The 26,640-nt window shown below is 40.2% G+C and overlaps 2 protein-coding genes across 2 annotated transcripts in view; both read left to right on the plus strand.

The window, feature by feature from the left end:
- The first annotated feature begins 7,571 nt into the window (after positions 1-7,571).
- Positions 7,572-26,640, plus strand: part of LOC146672420 (uncharacterized) — a 36,368-nt gene continuing 17,299 nt past the window's right edge. The window contains exon 1 of the mRNA XM_085386873.1: positions 7,572-7,720. Within this exon, the coding sequence (XP_085242999.1) occupies positions 7,639-7,720 (82 nt within the window). The 5' untranslated portion in view covers positions 7,572-7,638. The remainder of the gene's footprint in view (positions 7,721-26,640) is intronic.
- On the plus strand, positions 8,772-14,192 carry LOC146672421 (uncharacterized). Its single transcript, XM_085385784.1, has 10 exons — positions 8,772-9,014; positions 10,939-11,038; positions 11,338-11,484; positions 11,717-11,898; positions 12,142-12,278; positions 12,400-12,493; positions 12,758-13,090; positions 13,279-13,453; positions 13,543-13,667; positions 13,866-14,192. Exons 2-10 carry the CDS (start codon positions 10,954-10,956, stop codon positions 14,190-14,192), a joined length of 1,605 nt encoding a protein of 534 aa, XP_085241910.1. The 5' UTR covers positions 8,772-9,014; positions 10,939-10,953.

The raw sequence follows: 26,640 nt of genomic DNA on the forward strand, positions 1-26,640 counted from the left end.
CTTCAAGGCTGGACTACTGTAATTCATTATTATCAGGATGTCCTAAAAACTCTCTGAAAAGCCTTCAGTTAATCCAAAATGCTGCAGCAAGAGTCCTGACAGGGACTAGAAAGAGAGAGCAGATTTCTCCTGTTTTGGCTTCCCTTCATTGGCTTCCTGTTAAATCCAGAATTGAATTCAAAACCCTGCTCCTCACATACAAGGTCTTAAATAATCAGGCCCCATCTTATCTAAATGACCTTGTAGTACCATATCACCCTATTAGAGCACTTCGCTCTCGCTCTGCAGGCCTACTTGTTGTTCCTAGAGTATTTAAAAGTAGAATGGGAGGGAGAGTTTTCAGGCCCCTCTTCTGTGGAACCAGCTTCCAGTTTGGATTCAGGAGAAAAACACACACTCTATTTTTAAGCTTCAAATTTTCCGCTTTGATAGAACATATAGCTGGATCAGGTGACCCTGAATCATTCTTTAGTTAAATTTAGTTGAATTTCAGCCAAGACTTGGCTAATGGGGCCTTCCCATGATGCACCAGGTGTTTCTTTTTCTTTTACATTCACCTGTATCACTCTTTTTTTTTTATGAATGCACCTCTGTGCATTTAATTATTAGTTATTATTAATCTCTGGCTCTCTTCCACCACATGTCATTTCTTTCCCACTGTTGCTAAAGCACTTGCTCACAGTGTGTGATATGGTTGTTGGGATTTTCTGTTTTCTTTGTAGTATTGTAGGGTCTTTACCTTACAAGATAAAGCATCTTGAGGCAACTGTTGATTATTTGGCACTATATAAACAAAATTGAATTGAATTGAAAATTAAGTAAGTACAACTTGTTAGAGTAGTTTTAATGAACCAATTTTTGTTTTAATTTGCAACAGCCATTAAAAATTGGAAATGTTTTGCTGCCCACTGAAGGTAAAACACAACTATAGTCTTTGCACAAGCTGATCCCTTCAGTTATTCTCATTTTTGTTTGTTGAGGTTGGCTCTCCGTTAAAAGCTTTGTTTCCATCACTTGTCAGCCAGAACTTTATCCTAGTTATTTTCCACTAAAGGCAAATATGAATTGATAAGATGACTTCATGGCTAATAATAGTAAAGAAAATTAAAATGTATAAATTACAGATTAATGATATTAGTTCTAAAGATATAAATCCCCGATGAAAAAAGTTGCACTCTCATCCTTAATAATATAATGTTAAAGTTATGGTCCAAGACCATAATTCTAAAAAATAAAAATAAAAATAATTAGAAAAATGAATAAATGAAATTAAATGTGATACACACCTTCTTCTAAATCTAAATCTTCTAAGTCATATTGCTGTTGTTTATTATATATTTTTATACCAGCAGTCTTTCACTGTTTAGCCGAATGCAGAAACCACTAAACTATGGAGCCGCTATATCGTTTCATATTACATAATTTTCTATATGAAAGGATTGCAATAAATTGTCTTTAGAGAAAGAAAAATGATTATGATATGACATGGATCTTTTAACAAAGACAAACTTGAATATGCCGCTTTAAGACCTATCATCCCAGACTCTTAAATGATGAATTGAATTGTTATTATTAATCTATGACTGTGTTCATTCCCCTCCTTTTTCAAACATGTGCATTCTACACTTGCATTGTTACTTCATTAAAAAATAAAAATGTTCTGAAATTATTTCATTGTTTCACTGTTGATTATTTATTTTCTAATGCTAATCAGTAATTTAAAAAAATAATTTCTGTAGAAAAAGTCTGGTTCTTTAACTGATGTGGTCTAAATATAATTAATTAAGTTTGGAAATTAAAGATTATACTCACAGAGCAGCTTCTGAAGAGTTACTGGGTTCATTTTCCTTCCCAAGAACTTACTGAGCTAAACACTTTTTTTGGACACAGCAGTTAAACCAACTTCCTTCCTCTATGTAAGTTACTGTGGTTCCGATGCTGGAAATGCAACAGTTGTTCGTTTGCATTACTAGAACAGAGGTGTTTGATGGTTTGATGTGACTTTAGTACTATATTGTGTTCTGTCAGGTTTCCTCCTACTTTTTAACATAAACCACAAAAGATCATATTGACTGAGTGGATAGCTCTGCTAGGTAGAAAGTGTCTTTGTTTTCTAGTCGGGGCTGCTTGTCTCTGCTCTTTTACGCTGCAAGAATTGCAGGATAAAAGACACATAGCAACACATTAGGACCAGACATCAAAACAGTTACACATTTTTTTCATCACCAGATTAATATATGTAAACTCCAGCGGCAACATCGATTTTACATGACGTTTGCGCTGTCCAGACTTCACAAGGTTTAACAATTGGCACATAAAACATATCCAACATTTTATAATGTAAATGCAACAATGAATGAAAATGTGTCACGTCCATACATTGTTCATGGTTACCAAGTTATACGGAAAGACACCTTTGTGACAATGAAGACTGGTTCCACCCTTCCCACCCCCCACCGGTTTTATCAATTTAGCTTTGTGTGCTTTCTGATGAAAGAGGTAGAGTTTGCAGCACTTGACCACAAATGCCACAGGCAAAGGTGTTCTAGCTTCTGATTGGTTAGTGCAATCACAAGGACATGAGAAAGGAAGTTTTATGGTGAGTTGTTGATTGTGTGGTCAAGAGAGCAGGTTTTGCTCAAGGAAGTCATCTATCTCAGTGCTTCACTACCTCACACATATATACAGGGAGTGCAGAATTATTAGGCAAATGAGTATTTTGTCCACAACATCCTCTTCATGCATGTTGTCTTACTCCAAGCTGTATAGGCTCGAAAGCCTACAACCAATTAAGCATATTAGGTGATGTGCATCTCTGTAATGAGAAGGGGTGTGGTCTAATGACATCAACACCCTATATCAGCTGTGCATAATTATTAGGCAACGTCCTTTCCTTTGGCAAAATGGGTCAAAAGAAGGACTTGACAGGCTCAGAAAAGTCAAAAATAGTGAGATATCTTGCAGAGGGATGCAGCAGTCTCAAAATTGCAAAGCTTCTGAAGCGTGATCATCGAACAATCAAGCGTTTCATTCAAAATAGTCAACAGGGTCGCAAGAAGCGTGTGGAAAAACCAAGGCGCAAAATAACTGCCCATGAACTGAGAAAAGTCAAGCGTGCAGCTGCCAAGATGCCACTTGCCACCAGTTTGGCCATATTTCAGAGCTGCAACATCACTGGAGTGCCCAAAAGCACAAGGTGTGCAATACTCAGAGACATGGCCAAGGTAAGAAAGGCTGAAAGACGACCACCACTGAACAAGACACACAAGCTGAAACGTCAAGACTGGGCCAAGAAATATCTCAAGACTGGTTTTTCTAAGGTTTTATGGACTGATGAAATGAGAGTGAGTCTTGATGGGCCAGATGGATGGGCCCGTGGCTGGATTGGTAAAGGGCAGAGAGCTCCAGTCCGACTCAGACGCCAGCAAGGTGGAGGTGGAGTACTGGTTTGGGCTGGTATCATCAAAGATGAGCTTGTGGGGCCTTTTCGGGTTGAGGATGGAGTCAAGCTCAACTCCCAGTCCTACTGGCAGTTTCTGGAAGACACCTTCTTCAAGCAGTGGTACAGGAAGAAGTCTGCATCCTTCAAGAAAAACATGATTTTCATGCAGGACAATGCTCCATCACACGCGTCCAAGTACTCCACAGCGTGGCTGGCAAGAAAGGGTATAAAAGAAGAAAAACTAATGACATGGCCTCCGTGTTCACCTGATCTGAACCCCATTGAGAACCTGTGGTCCATCATCAAATGTGAGATTTACAAGGAGGGAAAACAGTACACCTCTCTGAACAGTGTCTGGGAGGCTGTGGTTGCTGCTGCACGCAATGTTGATGGTGAACAGATCAAAACACTGACAGAATCCATGGATGGCAGGCTTTTGAGTGTCCTTGCAAAGAAAGGTGGCTATATTGGTCGCTGATTTGTTTTTGTTTTGTTTTTGAATGTCAGAAATGTATATTTGTGAATGTGGAGATGTTATATTGGTTTCACTGGTAAAAATAAATCATTGAAATGGGTATATATTTGTTTTTTGTTAAGTTGCCTAATAATTATGCACAGTAATAGTCACCTGCACACACAGATATCCCCCTAAAATAGCTAAAACTAAAAACAAACTAAAAACTACTTCCAAAAACATTCAGCTTTGATATTAATGAGTTTTTTGGGTTCATTGAGAACATGGTTGTTGTTCAATAATAACATTATAAATTCTGCACTCCCTGTAGATGATAGCAAGGATGAATCAGCTGATGCAGCAAATGACATTTTCTGTAGAAAGTAGAAAATGCTAGTTGTTGAGCACTGATGAGCAGCGCCTTGATGAGCTTTCTACCTCTTAAGTTTAGGTAACCACGTTAGTATGCTAACAAAAGAAGCCTGCCTGTCACCTGGCATGTTGATTTGATAGCAACATATAAAATCTTTAATGATCTGTTGTAAATAGCAAAACAAACACGTTAACTCTTGGTAACATATTTTGTTATAGAGTGGGGGCAGACAGAAATGTAAAGGGGGCACATGGTGGCAATGGAGGTAGGAAAGGGGTTGGGTAGGGTGCTGTGAATAACTGTTTTTGTCATGTAATTGGATTGCACTTTGTCAGGCCTCTACCCTAAGACCTGACCAACTTGGGTGTCCCACATGAAGGCTAAGTTTCTGCTGGTCTAGCTCTTAGGGTCACTGAGGTGCACAAAACCCCTGACCATGTTAACTGAAAAACAAAACAACAAAAAATAAATTAAAATATTGTTCATCAGATTCTAACACCTAAAAACATGACATTTACCTTAATTGGATGGCCTATATCAAATATATTCAAGCCCAACAATAGTACTTCTCACTATTGCCAACATTAACAAAACTAAAAGGGTAGGCCAAGTCATTTAAAAAAAAAGGCAATTCACCAAGTCTTCAAAAATAAAACAGAAAAATTTAGAAAAAATAAAAATAAAAAAGCAAAATAAATAAATAAATAAAATAAAGAATAAAATACATTATTCATCTAGATCTTTAGAAACAGCAGCATAAAATCGGTCTTAATTGCCTAATTCTCGAATAACTTCTCAAAATAAAGTAAGAATAAAATAAGCCTGCCTAGTGAGAAACCTGACACCGGGTCGTTTGCATACTAACAACGATTGGGTGAGTGCTGCGTGAGCCTGCGCAGTGGGCACAAACAGAGCACGCGAACGAATGAAACTAGTGATGGACAGATGAAGCTTCATGAAGCACTGAAGCTTTTCATCCAATTGGTTCACCCCAGCGCAAAGCTTCTTGAAGCTTCATTTGCTCTAGTAGGACATCTACTGGACGTAAAAATATTAGTTGGCATGAATTTGAAGAGTGTGGCCTTTTGCACACAGCCTGTAAATGTCAACAACAAAAGGAGTGTGTAAAACACCTATAGTGTAGTGATGGCAGTATACTGTGTATATTTATACTGGCAGTATGGAAAATGATCATTTGGAAATGCTTAAAATGGAAATGATCATTTACTGTGAGGTGAGGTGTGGTTGGGGTGTGGACAGTGGTTGTGCTTTTGTAACGTTGAGGTATGGACAGCTACACACTGAGGCTTTGAGCCTCAGTCCTGCCTGTTCACATTTTATTCTGTAAAAACTAAATTTTCACTGCTTTTATAACCTTTAGTGGGGAGAACATAGCTAGGATTTAATGATTTAACAAATCTTTTGAATCCTTTGTCCTCCACAATGCTAACTGGCTGGGAGTCCTCAATCACCATGCTAACCAGGTCTTCATCTATTTGAGATTGTTCTCCTGAGGAAAGACAATAAAGATAAAGCACAAATATAAATATCACACATGTAACTTATTACAGTTGTATAATATTGTTATATCATTTAGTAACATTACTGCATGCTATATTATCATGGCATTTGATGGCTCACCTGGTCTTGCTCCACAATCGGTGTTCCCCTTATTCTCATGCAAAGCTCTGTAGTGCCTAAGCATGGATGAGGTGTTGTTGTTATATCCCAGCTCCCTGGCACATAGCAAACACTTCACCTTGTACAAAAGTAAAGCCGCTTAACATAAATTGTATTGCAGCATCAGGATTATGAAAATACATCTTCTGTAGAAATTTACATACCTTGTTGGGAGGAATAAGATCAAAATGTTCCCACACAGGGGAGGACATCCTCCTCTTCTTAGCTGGCTCCATTCTCTCCTGACTTTCTCTCCTCACTCTGATAAACCTCCAAACTGTCTCCAAACTCTCACTAACCGCAACTCTCCATCAAACACCCACATTTTGAATGAAGTCTGAGGGATTTATATCGCTGTCATATCTCGCGGCAAAGTTCGAACCACTTCATGAACCAGTCACGTGGTACAGCCGGGCAGCGAGGCTTCGGACGTCATCATTTTCAGCTCCTCCCATAAATGAAGCATCGCGGAAACGCCCCCTCCATTACTCGACACAAGCTTCGGAGCCTCGATACAGAACGTTACATCACTAAATTCAATTCAATTCAATTCAATTCAATCTTTATTGGCAGACTACATGTCCATAAAAACAAGACAAGAAACACACACACACAACTCCCCCCCCCCCCCCCCCCCCCCACACACACACACACAACACAAGGTATACCATTAAATATATATATATGTATATAAATAAGTATATAAAGCATTTGTAAAAATATAAAACCATAATATACATAAAACACAATTACTTAAAATAAATCAATAAATACACAAACACTTTAACCAGTGCTTTCTGAGACTGGATGAGTAACGGGAACCACTCACTGTCGGATCTGTAAGTGCTAAAATTATACTGTTACTCGAACCATCCAGTCGTTCTCTAAAACTGAACATTAACTTTCTTAAAAGTGCTTTAAAAGTCCAAACACCCACAGCTACAAACATCTGACTGGCACTACCACTTCTAGGTATCCTGCAAAGGATTCTCATCGCATCATTATATGCAACATGCAGCTTCTGCATGCTACATTGTTTGTAGGATGACCACAAGGGGGCAGTATATAGCGGTGTGCAATACGCTTTAAACAAAGCCACTTTAACTGGAAGTGAACAAAAGCTGAATTTGCGTGCAATAGTATTTGCCTGCACATAGAGCTTACATCGTTGTCTGTATATGTCATCATCATCATTCATTTGCTCAGTAATAAAGTGACCGAGGTATTTCACCTTTTTATGAACTTCAAGAGTTTTTTGTGCCAGTTTAAACAAAGGGAAATTTAGCTGTTTATCCTGCTTGGTTCTACATATCAAAACAGCACTTTTAGCAGCATTGTACTCAATGTCATATTGCACACCATATTCAGTACAGACATTAAGAAGATCCTGTAACCCAGCACTGCTTGGACTAAAAACAACCAGGTCATCTGCATACATAAGATGATTTATCAGTGCTTCACCTAATATACACCCAGTGTTACAGGCTCTCAGCTGTATGGACAAATCATCGACATATAAATTAAACCTATCATCTCATTTGTGCCTTTTCCAGCGGATTTTTCAGCTATTGTAGTAAACCTTGTCAATATTCAGTTTGTGGATAATCTATTATTTTCTTTCTCAACTTCTAAAAGTCTGATTTAAGGGGGCATTGCCCCAGTGTATAGGCGGCGCCGCTTCCGACTGTAATGACGCCTTGGCGACCATGGACTGTCCTGACGGAAGTATTAATCTTCTATCTGCTGGGACTTCACTGTGAAGGTAACCAGCGTTTAATCAGTCTGAAGGGTAGTAAAATGTCACAGGGAGAGGGATAGATTTGGGCTCTATGTAATTACTGTGAGACATCGTGTAAGTCACAAGACTTCAGTCACGATAAGTTAAGTTTCATTTTCACATTTCACATTTTCAAAACGTATGGATTTAACAGTAGATTGGTTTTAGAGCTAAGTGACGACATTATGACGAAATTTACCGCGAGACAATTTTTTCGCCGTTGAAATAAGAGACATGATCAATATAAAATCAAAAGGCCTCCATCTGAGGGTTAAAGGAAAGTCCCGTTTGCACCATCGTCACATGGTTTATGTAAACGTCAGCTATTTCCAACATGTGGATAGAGGGAGACAAAGCTCCGTTTATTAATAATAATAATGATGATAATAAAATGCCTTTATCCACAATAGTTTTTATACCAAAGTGAAGTGTATGTAGTTGAACTTCCTTATATTTATAAGTCAAACATTCAAGCATCAGCAGCCTTACCTTTTTGCTGACATTAAGTTTGTATTATCACAGATGGAGATGCTGCTGCCTAAAAAAAAAAAAAGTACATTCTAACCAGTGCTCACAGCTTAATATTTATTGTTATATTTTGATAGAATACGGATAATATTAACATAGTATTATAAATCTATCAAATTAATTATTTTCTACCTGACAGTTTTTCTTCACTGTGCTTTGACTAATGCCATAATAACACAGACTGTAAATGATCTTTATAACTAAAACACTTTTAAGTCACAGACTGAGTGCATGTCTCCAGGTCCTGCTGTTAAAATATGGATCGTCTGTCAGATCAAAACAGTCCTGTTGCTGGAGGAGAGCATTATCAGGCCACATTTTAATGACCCAGGTGCTTGGAGGGGTTTGTTTCCTGATGGGGATGTAGGCAGGAATGAGGAGCAGAGAATAAAATAGAGTAAACCTTTATTATCCCACGAATGAGAAATGTGGGTCTTACACAGCTCTTATAGCAAGAGGAGTATAAAAATTAATATACTCCTCACACATACATATATATGTATATGTGTGTGTACACAGCAAAATCCGAAGTGTTGATGTGAGTTAAAATTACTGGTGTTAAAAATTTCGAGTTGAAAAGTGTTGGTTTGAGAGTTACAGTAACACTAACGGTGCTGAAAAAGCTCTGTAGCCGGAGTTATTTCAAAGAGTCAATACTATAACACTCATTTGGAGTTGATTTCCACATCCGGGTTTTTCGCGCTCATGGGCATGAGGAGTCCGCCAGAAGTTTGCTGTCAAGATCGAGGAGGTTGTTCAGGTAAGAACTATACAACAAGACCTATGTTATTTTATCATTATTAAATATTGTAACTAACTAGCCTATAACATTATTTATCAGAAGCATGCAATATTTTCCTAATGTGGAGTGTATTCATCTGCGGTAAGAGATGGGATTCGTTAGCTTAGGTAGCTAAACTATCCTCTATAACAAGTTAATATTGCAGCGAAAATAAATGCGTGCTTAATATAATTCTCAATTCTAGTTAGTTCTAATGTCATAAGAGAAATGCTTTCCAGTGTTCAATGCTTATTAAATGAAACGAGGGAGGAGTTAGCTATCCTCTGGATATGTTAAATGTAATGTTAAAATTTGAATTTGTGGTAGCCTAGCTGGCAGCTAAGACAAATGCGTTTAGCCCACTGCTTTTAAGGGAAGCGAACATTCGCCTCAGAAATATCCTATTTAAAAGTGAACTAAACAATCACATGGAGACGTTCAAGTCAAGTTTTGGAAAGCGTCAAGATAGGCTAATTACACGTGCTACCAGCGAGTTTAGCAGTAGCCTAGCCTACAAATCTTTGAAGTGGCAGGGGGTTATGGAATTCTGTTAGATGTTAGTGACCAAGCAAGGCGCGCTGCGTTTGTGCATGGGTTGCTTGCTAACGGTTAGGATATATCATACATGTTGTAGTAGGGCTGCTCAATTAATCGAATTTTAATCACGATTACGATCTGGGCTTTCAACGATCATTAAAAATGACTGAGCCGATTATTAGCCCCTCCCTCGTGCTGCTCCGTGTGGCAAATCGAGCGCACCTCTCTGCATTTCGAACACGTGTCACAACAATTAAGAGGACCCGAGGGAAGCTCGGAAAGCTAAGCAGAAGTTATTTGGAGAGGAGAGTGACTGCCGTTGGTTGAAAAGAGAGGTAAAAAAAACTTCAGTGGTGTGGAAACATTATGGGTTCGCGGAGTCAGACGTGGATCAAGTAGACACAGTGTGTAAACTTTGCTACAGTGTTGTAGCTGCACCACAGAGCAACACTGCAACGTTCACTAAACATAGATGTTTACATTTTTCATTTATTTTTTATATTGCAAACATTTGCACTGTTATCAGTATTTGCACACTATTTTATATTATTTTTTGACAATCTTTAAAGTCATTATTCAATACATTGTTATTGTTAAATAAATATCGTCAAATAATCGAGATCTCAATTTCAGTGAAAATAATCGTGATTATCATTTTTGCCATAATCGAGCAGCCCTATGTTGTAGTAGGCCTAATCTAAGGGAACATTTTCCCCTTTTCTACAGTTTTAGTGAAATAGGCTACCATCCAGTGTTTAAGACAAAGCGGTATAACGACTGAGGGTCGTTGACGTCGCCTCCACTGATAATCCTAGCATGTCGTGTCACAAAACAACCACCACAAAGTAGCAACTAGCCAGATGGCTGTGCATGTGTCAGAAACTCCCGATATAAATGTAAGACTTGCACTCATTAATTTACAGTATAAGGGATATTTGTTGTCATAAGTGAAAGCGTGATGAAGGCAGGTGTGCGTTCAACAGGAAATTTTATGTGGATTATCATCCTGACATGGTTTAAACAGAGATGCTTTTCCCCAAGTAGGCTACAGCGATTTACTCGCAACATAGCAGAACTAAGTATCTAGCCTGCGTGCAGACGAGAAGATCGCCGTTGTCGTCTTATAAACATGTGGATGGGTGGATAATTCATTGGATGCTATTTCTGTGTACCCAAGTTCAGCTATTTTAGTGCGCAGGGGGAAGCCAAATTATGTTCCTGAGGTTGAAGTGGTCTGTCACCCCTTCACAGATCATCACACAATGTATAGCCTAATATTTTCTTAAAGTTGTCCGGATTTGTTGCCACTTAAGCTATGGTTTAAATATATGGTAAAAAATATTCTGTGCCCCCTTCTCTCCACCAGGTGCTGTTGTAAGACATGTTGCTGAAAGTGAAATACCTCAATGTAAAGAAGTACATTAAATTGCACGCAGGATTCACTTATCTAGAATTCATCAGTGAAGGTAAGATAACCTGGCAGAACAAAATTTGTTGCACATGTATCAGTTCATCATGTTTGCATCTCATCTATTTAAAAAATGAATTAAATGTTAACACATTTTATTTTAATGTGTGACATTAAAAACAGTACAGAGCAGTAGGCCTAGGCCTATATTGTTGCTGCAGACTTGTCTAATTTAACCATTTTAAAGACAGGTAAAACAGCTGTTAATAAATATTAGCTAAATAAAAAAGTCAAAATTAGTTTTTAAAAAAGTTTTTCAGGCGTTTTAGGTGACATTATGCTTATCTTTTTGTAAAGCCAAAACCAAGTTTGGACTTCCGGATGCTGCTGACCTTGATATTTTCGATGAAACTGACACAGCTGTCGAAGAAGACATTTTTCTGGAGTTACTGGAGGCCCAACCAGACCTATGCCTGACAATACGTGAAAAGATTTCAGATGAAGGTAAATGTTATCATAACTTAAATTTTCAGAGTATAGCCCACTCAATGTAGAGCCAAGTTCTTTTGCTCTTGATGCAGATGACATTGACCTGTCTTCATGCAATATACATGACAGTGGACAGGGCTGGGTCATATTTGTATAGAATGTTGTCTGAACATGAACATTGAAATTGTGTTATTAATGGCATTGTGGAGTAGCCTAAAGAAAGTTAACCAAATCATCTCTCCCAAAGATTTTTGTCCTTTAGCTCATTCCACACCATCCTCCTCGGATACATTATCTTCCCTCACGGACACTATATCACTTTCATCAAGTGACAGTGACCTCAGGGAAAAGGGCATTCCTGCAGGCCGCAGTAGATCCAGCAAAGACAGTTCTGCACCAAATGTTTCTGTGTCAGAGGCTGCAAAAGAGGTAATTGAGAACAGAAAATGTCTTTTGTATTTTTGAGTTGACACCATTTATACTGTAGATTGTTATACAAATTGAAATTCAAAACATGGTGGTTCCCAACTTGCCCTGTATGAAAAAATGTTAGTAGAAGTTAGTGCTTCTTGCTAGATATGTCTTTCACAGGTTTGTTGACATTCCTCTAAACTTTCACCTTTACTGACAAACAAGTTTTTATTGTTATTATTTTCCCTTTTATATGAGCAGATGGTTAAAAATGCCTTGACTAGGAAACCTGGTGGAGAGGAAATTCTTGAAGAATACAATGCCGAAAATTCACTGAGCCACCGCACCCGGCGGCAGCTTGTTAACATATTGGCAAGTGATATGACTGAGAGACATGGGTAAGAGTAATAGTACCTAATAAAAAAGTAAAGATGGGCCATATGGAATATTCTTGTAATGTATACTGCAGTAAAGACACATACTTCTGATTTAACATTGTCAATTGTATTTCCTCTATAGCAGAATTCCCTCCCGTAAGCAAAAGGAGAAATATGCCCTTGGAATAATTACACTCTTTCCCTCATTGAAGGATCCATTTTCTCCAAACGGCTATGTAAGTCATGCAGTGATTGTAAAACAGCACATTATTTAGTTTTCATCATGGAATAATTACATCAGCTAAATGATTTAAAAGAAAAATCTTAATTCCTCTTTCGTAATAACTATTGTCATAAAACTGTATTGAAATTGTGGATGTTGTTTAACATGTATTGCACCTGTTACATGATAATAGTCCTTGGGTTTCTTTTTGCTGAATCTGCAAAGTCTGTAAGATCACATTTGATGTTTATTTTTCATCTATGTTTAAATGTGACAGGAGCATTTCTACGACGGAGTGAAAGGCACTGGATATATAGCGTGGCGCCTCAAAACCATGTCCAGGTCTACAACCAAACGGCCAGTGAAGGAAGTCCCAGTGCATCAAGAACAAGGGCCTAAGCGCAGAAGATTAGCAACCACATTGCCTCAGCAACTTGATGGAGATGCCTGCAAGGAGGCCATCTCATTTCTTGTTCACTCTCCTGATGAAGCAAGTGTATTTCAGAAGATGAAAATGACGTTCCAACATCGCCAGGATCTGGTGCATGATCCACAAAGAACTGCAGATGTCTTCAAAACATTTCCACGCTTTTTGGATGTCAAAGGACTAGTAAGTCAAATCACTTGATATTTTCAACTGTTAATCCTTTTTTTTTTGTTTTGCTGATGTGGATGGCAACAGTAAAAGATGTGATCATTGGTCATCCCAGTCAGGCTATATCCCATATTGGTCAAAATCACATTGCAATGTAAACAATGTTGAGCACTGTCTTTATGTCCTGTGTGTATGATGAACAGGTCAATCAAGACTTCCTGCTGCTGTTTGGTGCTGAAACAGCCACCAAGTTGCTTGAGAAGTGGGACATGTCATTCAAGCCAAAGGTTATTAAAGAAGCCAAACAGCTGACTCAGTCAACTGACCTGTGTCGTTTGATAAAAGCTGCTGAGAAACCAACAGAGAGTGATGTAAATGGTAGGCGTCGCACCATGCTTGTTTGATTTTAATAATATTTATTTTTACCTGTCATTTTGAAATTGTTTTATAAATTCAACCATACACAGACTGGGACAGTGACATGGCCTCTCTGCTGCTACTCCTTCAACTTTTGCCACCCACAGCTGGACGAAAGAGGAGAACCAAAATAAGTCCAACTGATGCAGCACACAAAATGGTGCACTTTCACAAGGTAAATATGTTGTCTCACTTTTTAAAATCCTACAAAACACTTTTTCAGTTTTTGCACTTTTTAGTTTTCCTCTCCATGAAGTATGTGTCTTAGTATTTTGTAATAAGTTAGCAAGGCACATAATGTCAAACTGAATGAATGGTTCATACTCAGCAAGTATAAGCTAGGCCTATATGTCAATATCTCATTTGTTTTTAGTCATGCTGCAGCATTGATGAACACTTGCAAGCAAGAGATGGTAAACAACCATACATCCTCGCTGTTGGTCGAACCCAGAACAGCATTGACACCTTCTACATCGCAGTGGACAAACAGCTCATCCCCTGCCAAGCCACCAGCTCACTCAGTGCTTTTGATGAACTTTTCAAATCCCACTACGTGTTCAACTTATCTTACGACGAGTCACTGGTTCATCTCTACAGTTTTGTGCAGACCACCATATTCAACATTGATGCCACCTCAACAGATGAGTCACCACGTGTTCGTGAGTTGCGTGCCAAAATGTTGAATGAGAACCATGTTTAAATGTTTTATCTGTCAAACTCTGCATAGCACCAGTCAGGCTTTGATAAGTCATTTGCGACTAGGTCACAGTTTTTATCCAAGCACCAAATTTAAGTTGGCTTGTTCACAAGATGGTTGCAGCCGTCAGTTCACTACATATTCTGGTTTAAAAAAACATTTAAATAGTGTTCATGATGAAGATTGTTGTCAAAGTGGTGATGCAGAACCCTCAGAGTCATTTCAAGCTGATTTTGACAGATTACAAGATACAGACATAGCAGTTGCAGGAACAAGTGTTACTCAGAGCCTAGAGGTTGGGTGTTCTGAAAACAATGGGTCAGGTCAAAGAATTAAAAAAAATTCTGAAGCAATTTGCACTAAAATTATTGGTAAACTCAATGGTAGTGGTTTGGCAAATAGTTTTGTGTCATCACTTGTTTGTGATTTGGAAGATTTTGCTGATGGACTGCACTGTGAGTTTAAACATAAAGTACTGAACGTTGTGCCAACAGAAAATCCTGTTAGATCTCCAGTGGAAAAATGTCTTGAGACTTTTGACAATCCAGTTGAGAAGTTCGACACTGAAGCTAAAAGAAAGTCATATTTCCGTGAAAAATGGGGAATTGTGGATCCAGTGGAAAAGACTTTAGGAATACGCTATGATACAAGGTTAAATAAAAAATCAGGCACTTATGACCAGGTACCAGTAAAAGACACTTTTGTGTACATTCCAATTTTGGAAACAATCAAATTTATATGTCGCAATTCTTATATTTGCGAGCTGCTTGCTAAACCATGTGTATCAAAAGAAGACAGATATGAAGACTTTTGTGATGGGAGTTACTATAAGTCTCATCCATTGTTTTCAAAACCACAGACTTCTTTGCAAATTCAGCTTTATTATGATGACTTTGAGACTGCTAATCCACTTGGTTCCAAACGTGGTGTTCACAAAGTTGGTGCAATCTATTTTGTCCTCAGAAATCTGCCTCCAAAGTTAAATTCTGCATTGATGAACATTCATTTGGTTGCATTGTTTCATGCAGAAGATGTGAAAAAATACGGCTTCGATCCTATTTTACAGCCTCTGATTGATGACATAAAGTTTTTGGAGAGCCATGGCATTGATTTACCCTTCTCATCTGAAAAGGTCCATGGCACTATATGTCAGATAACTGGGGACAACTTGGGGATGCACTCAATTTTGGGTTTTGTTGAGTCTTTCAGTGGACGTTACTTTTGTCGTTTGTGTTTAATTGCAAAACAGGATGCACAGAGTGTGTATACTGAGGATGATCCAAAGATCATCTTACGAGGGAAAGAACTTTTTGAAATGCACTGCAGTGAGTTGCAATCTGATCCTCAAAAGCTACATGTGTTTGGCTTAAGAAAGAATTCTACACTGAACACTCTTCAATTCTTTCATGTTTGCCAGAACTTTTCCTTGGACATTATGCATGATATTCTCGAAGGGGTAGCACAATATGAGATAAAGTTACTGTTGGAATATCTGTCAGACAATTTTCTGCCGAAACCTGCTCTTTTGTCACGGATCTATGCTTTTGACTATGGCTACTTGGAGAGCAAAAATCGTCCAACAAGGGTGAACTTAGACAGTAGTGGTAATAGTATAGGTCTTAACTCCATTCAGACTCTTTGTCTGATAAGAAACATTCCTTTAATTTTTGGTGATATTGTGCCAGAAGGAAATCAGAACTGGACTATGCTATTGCTATTGTTGCAAATAATTAACATCATATTCTCTCCATCTGTTACACATGGCATGACTGTGCTTCTAAAACATTTAACAATGGAACATCATGACTTGTTCAAATTGTTGTATCCAGGTAGGAACATGATTCCCAAACACCACTTTATGTTGCACTACCCAACTTGCATCAGAAAAATTGGGCCATTATTGCATGTATGGAGCATGAGAGGTGAGGCTAAACATAGGGTGTTCAAAGACACCCTTAAGAACTTTAAGAACATCACAGTGTCACTTGCCAAAAAACATCAAACATCCATAGCATACAAGTGGGAGACATGTCCTTTAAGCCATGTTGAGTATGGGCCCTTGAAATCATTTGATGTTGATAGTGAGGAAAATAGTGAAATGATCTCCCTAGGCTTGCCTGCTGTTGCAGAAGAGGCTTTCTCTGCTAATTGGGTTAACATTAATGGGACTGAGTACAGAACAGGATTGGTCATTTGTTGTGGTTCTGAACATGAGATGCCGGTGTTTTGCAGAATAAAAACAATAGTTTTGGTCAATAGTCACACCTACTTCATAGTTCAGAAGCTTGTGGTTGAAAATTTCAGTGAACATTGCCATGCTTATAAAGTGTTTGAAACGGATGAAAAAGATGTTGTTAAAGCAGACTGTATTGAAATATACAAGCCCTTTGATTTGCAAAGTGCTTATGGTGATGATGATGGTCTGTACATTGTGCCATTATTTTTGTTGTGAACGTATGCTGTATGGTGCTTGGAATTTAATATTTATTAAAATTCTTATGTGACCAATTTTATGTTTTCTCCTTTTATCCTGTAAAGGGACTTAACAAGGACTTTCACTGAATGTAACACAGTAGTCATACAGTAATTGCACTTTAATGCATTTTTGTATTCAGACAATTAATACAGACTAGTATTTAAAAGCTCATATATGTCACTTTAAAGTGCCAAAATAACACTGTAAAAGTTACAGAATAACACTCTAAGTGAAAACAGTCAACACAATCCAGTGTGAAAATAAACACTTAAAAGTGTCATAAATAACACCATAGTTGTTGTGTAGTAACACCCTCAGTGAAAAGAGTTAACCCAAGCCAGTGTAAAAGTGAACACTTATCAGTGTCCTAAAACAACACTATAAATGTTAGGTAGTTACACTCTGAGTGAAGACACTTCACACCATACAGAGTGAAATTTTAACACTATGGGTGTTATATTTTTAACACTACAATGGAGTTAAAATAATAACACTTTGCAAAGTGTTACTTTAACTCTAAACCAGTGAGAATTATATAAACACTGGAAAAGTGTTAACTTTAACACTATAGGAGTTGAATTAACACTGGAGATTTTGCTGTGTATATACACACATATACATATATATGTATGTGTGTATATATATATATATATATATATACACAAATTTCATATCCCAAAATAGTTCTTATTTATCTTATACTGGGCTCAGGACTAGAAAGAAAGTTCAACATATCCAGAATATTGCTAGATGGTTTTACTTAGCCTAATTACCAATGTTAAGGATAAGTAGTTACATGATATTGAGCAACTTTATAAGTTAGCTCAGAATTTGTCATTGTGTTAGAGCTACAGGCCTCCAGGCAGGTTTGCTCTGTGTGTGTGTGTATGTGTGTTTGGTGCAGCAGTAGTTTCCAAAATAGAGATTCAGGAGATGGCTGAAACTACAGAAAACATGGCTGGTGTTCGGAGAGGCTATTTAAAACTCAGAGAAGAGCTCACTTCTTGAGTGCTAACAGAAATTCATTGCACACTTCAAGATGAAATGGAACAACAAAAATATCCAGTTCTCGCGTTCCTTCTTCTTCGTGTTGCTCTCATTTGGGATCGTTACATCTATCACTACGGCCGTCTTCTTCTGCTTATCTACCACCATTAAAACTGTTGCTGGGCAAGGAGGGCTCCCACTATCTTTGCTCCAGGAAGCACCTGGCACAGGCCTCCCTGGGAATCCTCACACTCACTATCTCCCTCTTCTCTATCTGAGTCTAAACTTTGCAAAATATGCAAAATATTATTAACGGTACAATGGAAAAATAAAAACTTCCAAGAATATCAGATTACACATGGAAAAAGTGTGAAACAGTGTTAGTTGTTCACCTGCAAAAAGAGAGAGCTTTAACATTTTAGTTAAATGAATTTGTTCATTAATGAAAAACTGTTGTTTTTTTTTGTTTTGTTTTTCTTTTTTGTCCCGTTTGGATCTATAGCCATCAGAATTGTTGTCTTAAGGCCAAGAAAGATGCCAAAAGGATTTATTTTATCAAGTGGATCATCGTGGCCTTGCCATATTGGTCCATTTGATTGACCTTTATTATAATTATGAGTTTATTTTATTTTCAGTTGTTACAAATGGGACAGACATGACTGTGGGATAGGACAGGGGGAAAGAATGAAAGAGAGGGAGAGAAAGAAAACCAAAGGGGAGAAGAGACAGTGAGAAGGGGGGGAAGAGAGAAAAAACAAACAAACAAACAAAAAAAAAAAAACACCTGGATCACAAAACAAAACAAACAACAAAGAGCAACATAATAAGAAGAAAAAAAAAGCACCATCACAATAAACTAGCTAGCAATAGATATCAATAATTACTAAATAATAAACGATATTGTGCAGCACGCAAGATAGACAGCGCACAATGTGCTTTGAGGCAGCAGCCAAGAAAGCTGTAGTCCACGTCTGTGAATACCCATGCGTACACCTGTGTGCATACCTGTGTGGATCAGCATGCTTGCATTCCAAAGGTTTCTCCATGTAATGATCTGCTAGGGAGTGTGGGGAGCCACAGCCCTGTCCTCTATGGTATGAAGCAGGTATGGAGGAGATCAAAACTCCAGACATCCAGAGGCCCCCAGAGCACAAGAGACCAAGGAAGACCCACAGAGGGGCAGCCGCGCCACTGTTCTAGTAAGAGCTGAGGAGAGTCCCAGATGAGGGCTCATTCAGCAGCCGCGGAGCAGAAGCCAGGGGGAGCTGCAGTGACCTGCCCGTGAGCTCCGCCGGCAGCCAGCTGTGCCTGAGTGACCGAGCCCTAGGCCGAGAGGCCGGGGGCACCCCACCTCCGAAATGGCCCGAGCGAGCCCCAGTAAGCAGCCGCCAAGGAGTGAGCCAGTGTGTACCCGGACGCCCATCCCCAGACACAAAGAACCACCAACGCACCGACACCTGAGGGAGTCCGCCACCGGCAGGGGAAGTGGTGGTGGGTGGAGATAGGCCCTCCAAGGTTTGGAGGCCTGAGATGTCCCCAGAGAGGTGGCGTCTGATACCCAACCTGACATATAGACACAGACATACAGGCACACACAGACACAAACATCCATTCCCACCCTCATGCTCTCATATGCACTCACTCCACACTCAACCGACGTGGAGACAGACATAAAGAGACGCTGTATACACGATCACACTCCCCAAGCGTACTCTACCAACCGGGTCTAGGTACCCTTGCCCCTGGAGGGGGGAACTGCACCCAGACCCAGGTGGTGTTACCCTTTTCCCTGCGGTGGGGAGAGGCAGACCGCCCCGACTCCGCAGCAGCAGGGAGGCCCCACACCCCAGACCGCAGTCGGACGGCCAACTCCTCCTAGCCCCCCCGCTCCAGCAGGTCGCAGAGAATGGGGGTGAGAGAAGACTCCAAACCTCCCTCCACCCGCTCATTGTAGTGTTGATGTATGTGTGTTCTAAGGTGCAATTAAAACCCAGGAGGGCATGAAAAACTGTTGTTAAGATAAGGAAGTCATTCTGTGTGAGACTTGTTTATCAAACTCATCCATTATCCAATGTTTCCAATTTAGTGATTGTTTCCATAAAGGAGCAATTACCAGCAGTATTTTTTAGTGATGAAAATACACATGCATCACCAAACATGTGCCGTTCTATTTTGCCATGTCTAGATGTTTGCCGTCAGGGACAGTGAACACGACTCAACCTGTGGATGAATTATTCCAACATACATCTAACTTTGATATTAGTGCCTTTCAAAGTCTTTGATAAACCCCTGAAGCAGTCCCACATAGCAAACAGGTCTGGCCCAGATCTGGTATCAAGCCAGCACAGCTGGCTGACTTCTGGCATGATAAGACGTATGTCATCCAGATATGGGCCAGGCCTGGCGTAGATGGCACTGTTTATGTTTAGGGATGGGTATCGTTTAGGTTTTATCCAATACCAGTACCAAACTGGTACTTTTGAAATGGTGCCGGTGCTTAAACGGTGCTCGAACTGGTGCTTAAAGAATGGAGAACACACACTTTGTCCAAAAACCTCTCATGTTTAGCTGTTTTTTTGTAAAAAGGTAACAATGTTAGCCTTTTCTGCAGCTATAGGGCATATATGGTATCACTCTTGGCTGGAAGCAGTGCATAAACAATGGTATCTTGCAGCAAGCTATCAAATACAGTGCATTTCTCGGCTTTTAACAAAATGCTATATGTCACCAGGTCAGATTTGAGGTGTTACCTCCTTTGCACAGTATCACCTTAAAGCACTTGTTGCAGGCTGCTGAGTTTGCATCTTTTGCTGTGAAGTACAGCCAGACTTTTGACCGCTTCGCCTTGGGCATTTTTAATCTGTAGGACGTACGTACCTGGGCTTGCCTTCTATGCTTGCAAAGGTAAAATGATTGGCTAGAATCCAAAGTGTATGACATCTCAGGGAAAAAAAGCACCGAAATGTGCGCTGCTTTTCGGTCTGGTTACTACCGTTTATGTCAGAACCAGTGCCATAATGGCACCGGATACCGGTACCCATCCCTATTTATGTTCCCATTTTCCTATTTTGGTTGGAAGACCCAAATGCCATGTTGCAATACTATACTGCTATGGTAGCCAACGTTTCAAATGCAGGTTTGACAGTTTTGTGAGTATGCACTTTACCACTGGGTGGCTGTAGCTCAGGCGGTAGAGCAGGTCACCTACTTGTCAGAAGGTTAGTGGTTTGATCCCTGGCTCCTTCACTCTGCATGTTAAGAGAGTGTGAATGTGTATGAATGTAGTTAGGAAGCACTCAGTTTAGAAAAAGTGTGTGATTGGGTGAATGTGGCATGTTGTATAGAGCAGCGGTCCCCAACCTTTTGTGCACCATGGACCGGTTTATGCTCGACAATATTTTCACAGACAGGCCTTTAAGGTGTCGCGGATAAATACAACAAAATAAAACTAGTACCGGTACCAAAATAAGAAGATTTATTCATAACACACGTGAAAAGACCCAGGAAAACCGAGTTATGTTAGGTGTGGCTGTGTGCAGGCAGGAATAGGACCCAAGGTGCAGACTCCGGAGACAGACGTGAACTCAAAAAAGGCTTTAATTTAATACTCCAAATATAACATAACTGAAAAAACTCAAAACAAACTTAAACTGGAGCAATGACCGAACACACAGCTAAGAAAACGGTAGATCGCAACACGGACACAGAGAAACACAGGGCTTAAATACACAGAGGGAGCAATCAGGAAATGAGTAACAGGAGGGAAACACAGCTGGGGCAAATCAGAACTGACGAGACCAAAGAAGCATAAACTGAACACACTGAGAAAAGACAGAGACCTTCAAAGTAAAACAGGAAACACATAACACAGACTGAACAAAGACACAGGCTCACATGTAGGCACTACAAAGGGAACAGAGACGTGGGAACAGGGCAGACACAAACACTGACTGAACACGGGGATATAGGAACTTAAGATACACATAGACGCGAACTAGACAAGGGGATGCAGGTGATAGAGGAGACAGAGCAACTAAAGAAGACAGAGACATAAGCCATAAGACAGAACTCAAAGAAACCAAAAACTAGAAAGTATACATAATATTATAAACTCAAAAAACCCTGGGTCGACGACCCAGGCATCCTAACAAGTTAACGATAAAATCGATAACAAAATAACGCTGAAAAATGATAAAAACCCTGAAAACCATACATTTCACACCTGAGCCTAAACTCTCGCGGCCCGGTACCAAACGACTCACGGACCGGTACCGGTCCGAAGCCCAGGGGTTGGGGACCGCTGGTATAGAGCACCTGAGCTACAGCCACCCACTGGCAAAGATGAGTAAACCCTCACTAGGTTTTGGATAAAGTGTACACTAACTAAACTAACTAGCTAAAATAAGAAAATAGGAACATAAATAGTGGCGTCATTGCCAGACCTGGCCCACATCTGGTTGACATACACTCTGCCATGACACCAGTCTGTCAGAAGTGCCAGCTTGATGCCAGATCTGGGCCAGGCCTGTTTTCTATGAGCCTGGGTTATAGGTTTGTAGCTTAAACCTATTCGCTGGAACGTTCAAGACAATTCAACTACACAGCAAAAAGCATTGACACCTAGAAGTGCTCTTTATGATTCTCGTATAAGAGGGAGACCAATTGGACAAGCGCCGTTCCTTTTCTTGACCCCAGTTGCTCTCGTCCGCTCCCCCATAACACTGATCTTTTATTTAGGTTACATGAATATGCATAGGTTCATTAACATATGACGTATACATACAAACAAAGAGTACCTTGCCTGTGCGTTGTGTGTGTGTGTGTGTGTGTGTGTGTGTGTGTGTGTGTGGGGTCAGATTGTGATCCCATAAACGACTTCCCTAAACCTGCTGGTCTGGAAGTCCAGCAGTTCATCTAAACCAGGGGTGCTCAATACGTCGATCGCGATCGACCAGTCGATCGCAAAGGTAGTATTGGTAGATCGCATGGCATTAAAAAAAATAGATGCCAGCCTATCATCCATCCCGTCACTTGATTGATACAGGGAAGCCAGTCAGATGACATCAGATTTTTTCTGACGCTTAGGTCGCTGCGCATGCGCAAACAGCGGCGCGAAGTGTAGTAAAACTGACAAGCTAGTCAGCGAGTTAACTCCAATTTTTAGCTCTCGGTTTTTTCTCTTAAACCTAAGAAAGGGTTAAAAATGAGTGAGGGACAGAGGCGGAGCCAGACATTTGAAACACCCGGGGCTTAGCCCAAAAAGGTAGTATGCATGTGGGATTTTTTTTTTTTGGGGGGGGGGGTAGAAATGACTGAAAGATTAGTAGGCTCTGTTTTGAGCTTTGTTCAAAAAAGAATGACTTCATATAGGGAAAAATATATATCACATATGCAGGACACCTTAAACTAGTTTTTTAATTAAGCAGCAAGGCAGAACAAAGTCGGGGCTGTATCAAGACACGAGGACTAAACCCCAATTCAACCAGACCCAGAACTGATCCGGAATTAAAACAGGACTGCAACAGTTCAAAATTTGGGACTTAACCAAGACAGAACCAGAATCAGAACTAGATGATGGTAGCACTAAAAATCATCATATATCTGCACTGCACTTATTTTTTAATTCTACCAAAGTCCACTATTTAGATTGAGAAAAGTTTATATAATTATTCAGCCTCGTTGTGCAAACAAGCCTGCAAAACTTAATAAATGTAGAATTTGAAAAATAACAAACCTAAAAAGAAACACTAGGTACGAGATACATGAGGACCTATGATACGGTGATACTTTTGGCAAACAACCATTTGTCTCACCTGCTCTTGTTCATCTCTGTTCTGTCCTCATTCTCCTCTCTCTCCCTCTCTGTTCCTCTCTCTCCCTCTCTGTTCCTCTCTCTCTCTCTTTGTGCTGACAATCATCAAATATACAGATATTTACAAACTCTTCAGATAAAAACACAAACACTTTTTTAATTGTAACATCAAATCAGACTAAATGTTTATTTTTTTAGATTGATAAATATAAAAACATATTTGTTAACTTTAAGAGTAAAGAGATAAACTGTCTGTATTTCTTAATTGTAAATGGCACCAAATTGTATTCAAACTGAGCCACACTTATGGAGCTCCACAGTTCTTTTCCTGGTGTTTTGGTTCACATCTCTTGATTTTCCCATGTCACAGAAACAGGCTCTGTGTTTTGCCTTATATGCATCCACAGCTGTGCCACCAATTTACTCACATGGACTCTACTAACCTATCAGAAGCTTCTTCAGCTCAGAATGGAATCGTCTGGAGTTTCTTATTAATTAACAATAAACTTAGTGTACGTGTACTTCTACATTTGATGAAAGTGATGATAAATAGACAGCTCTGTCTCTCTTTATTCTGACATTTAACTAATTCAAAATATATTTCAATATTTTTTAAAACAAAAGTTTACTCTAAATTGATGTTGTACAGTAAAAATGTTTTCTCCCTAAAGTGTATGTAAATATCTGGTTACAAATGTGAATATCCTGCTGTGTACTGAAATCCCTCGTTTTGCATAGAAATATACTGAACAACATACAAAGCATAATATATAAAATAACATTTACCTGAGTTTTTTCTTTGAAAGAACCCTCTAATGTCCATTCTTATATTTCAGTACATAACTGAAACCGATTTAGTCGGGGAGGGTAAGAACTGAAAATATGAAATAAACACACGTAAGCTAAGACTCTCTAAAAAAATAGCATTTGTTCGGCTTTTCATTTCGCCTTTTGTTGATTCACTTGAAGAGCAAGTAACGTAATATTGGTCAAGTGATCAGTTTGATATCAATCTTTGGTGATGCACCGTCATATTTACATTATTTGTACGGTATGAATGATTTGCTTTGGTACCTGGTCAAACTTAAGCTCTCCTTAGTATGGCTGGCTCCGTTTCTCCAAACGCGCACTCACAGGCAGCAGCTGCCCCGCCCCCTCGCTCAGTCGCTTAGTGCCTGAGCTCGGATCATACCAATATCAGGGGGGATTCACGCACAGTCGTAAATTCCCACAGTGTGCACTATGTGCTTCGAATATTGTGTGTACTTTTTGTTTTATACAGTTGTCAGCCAGGCATCTAACTATGAAAAAATTACACTCCAAAAGACCCCGGGCTTCTGACAAAACAACCCGGGCTTAAGCCCAGTAAGCCACCCCCACGCTCCGCCCCTGGTGAGGGAGCTGGACCAAGTAAGAAGACAAAAACGTATCACTTTCATACGGAATGGGAGGAGGACTTTTTTTCTACGATGTCATTTTCGAAGTGCGTTTGCCTCATCTGCCAGGCTACCATCGCAATGCCAAAGAAGGGAAATGTGGAGCGGCATTTTCGAACTGTTCACGGAAAATGACAGGTAATGACAAAAAAAATTTACATTGTTAATTGTGTTGTGAAATATTGGATATTGCGGTTATGCATGTATATATATTGTAGATATAAAGAATCCTCAATATATTTATAAATAAGTATATGTTTTGGATTTTTGTAGTGGGTAGATCATTTTGACTTGGTCATTTTATAAGTAGCTCACATGCGGAAAAAGTGTGAGCACACCTGATCTAAACAAAAGGCACTTAGACTGAAACAGATATAGACACCACAAAACAATAAGAGAAGGTACAACCTCTCCCATGCTCCCAGGACGTGGGTGTGAATGCCAGAACACTCTGGAATGTACACAAAGTCTTTGCAGACAACTAAGGATCAACCCTCTACCAACATGACATTGATTATACAACTCTAAGCATATATGAGTAGATATTTCTAAGCATAAATGATAATCAACAATACAAATCTAACACTGGGCCACATAAACCAAACCACAGTCGAGCCAGATGTGGCATGCCACCACATTGACAGTGCCATCTATGCCAGGCCATATCTGGATGACATACATCTTATCATGCCAGAAGTCAGCCAGCAGTGCTGGCTTGATACCTGGTCCTGGGCAGACCTCCTTGCTATGTGGGGAGCAGAGTTTTGTCATGTTACTTTTACACTATTGCACATGTTGTTATTGCATGGCTTGATTAAGGTACACATTAGGCTGACATCTGGGGCCAGAGCTGAAACTGTTCTGGGCCAGCAGAGAGCCAGCTGTGTGTCTCCAACTGGCCCGTGGCTGCACACAACTTACACATGGGCCACATACCGCAAAGAATGACGGCCCTTTGGTGGCCCAGATCAGATTTACCAGAGGTAATCCATACACTGGCCAGCACAGGACCAGCACTGTGTCTGCAACTGGCCTTGTGCTGGCCCATGCGTAGGCCACCTCTGGCAAACCTGATCTGGGCCACCAAAGGGCCGTCATTCTTTGTGGTATGTGGGCCATGTGTAAGCACATTGTGTGGGCCAGATCCGGGCCATACCAATTTTGCTATGTTGGGTCAGACAAAGAGCGATTCAGAAGACCCTTATGAAAAGAATATCGAGGGAACAGTTTACCCTGCCCGGGATAGGGTTACCGGGGCCCCGCCCTGGAGCCAGGCCCGGGGAGGGTGCCCGAGGGCGAGCGTCTGGTGGCCGGGCCTTAGTCCATGGGGCCCGGCCGGGCACAGCCCGAAGAGGAGACATGGGCCCATCCTCCCGCAGGCCCACCACCCGCAGGAGGCGCCATAAGGGTCGGGTGCATTGTGTGCCGGGTGGCGGCCAGGAGCGGAGGCCCTGGCGGACTAACCCCCGGCTGCCAAGACTGGCAATAGGGACATGGAATGTCACCTCTCTGGTGGGGAAGGAGCCTGAGTTAGTGCGTGAGGTTGAGAGATACCGGCTAGATATAGTTGGGCTCACCTCTACGCATTGCCTGGGCTCTGGAACCAGTCTCCCGGAGAGGGGCTGGACTCTGTCTCAGTCTGGAGTTGCCCCTGGTGAGAGGCGGCGGACTGGGGTGGGTATTCTAATATCCCCTCGGCTTGCTGCCGGTACGTTGGGGTTTTTCCCGGTGGACGAGAGG

This window comes from Rhamphochromis longiceps, linkage group LG3, assembly GCF_057381845.1.
Source record: "Rhamphochromis longiceps isolate RC_006_pf linkage group LG3, R_longiceps_female_GT1.1, whole genome shotgun sequence".
Taxonomy (NCBI): Eukaryota; Metazoa; Chordata; class Actinopteri; order Cichliformes; family Cichlidae; genus Rhamphochromis; species Rhamphochromis longiceps.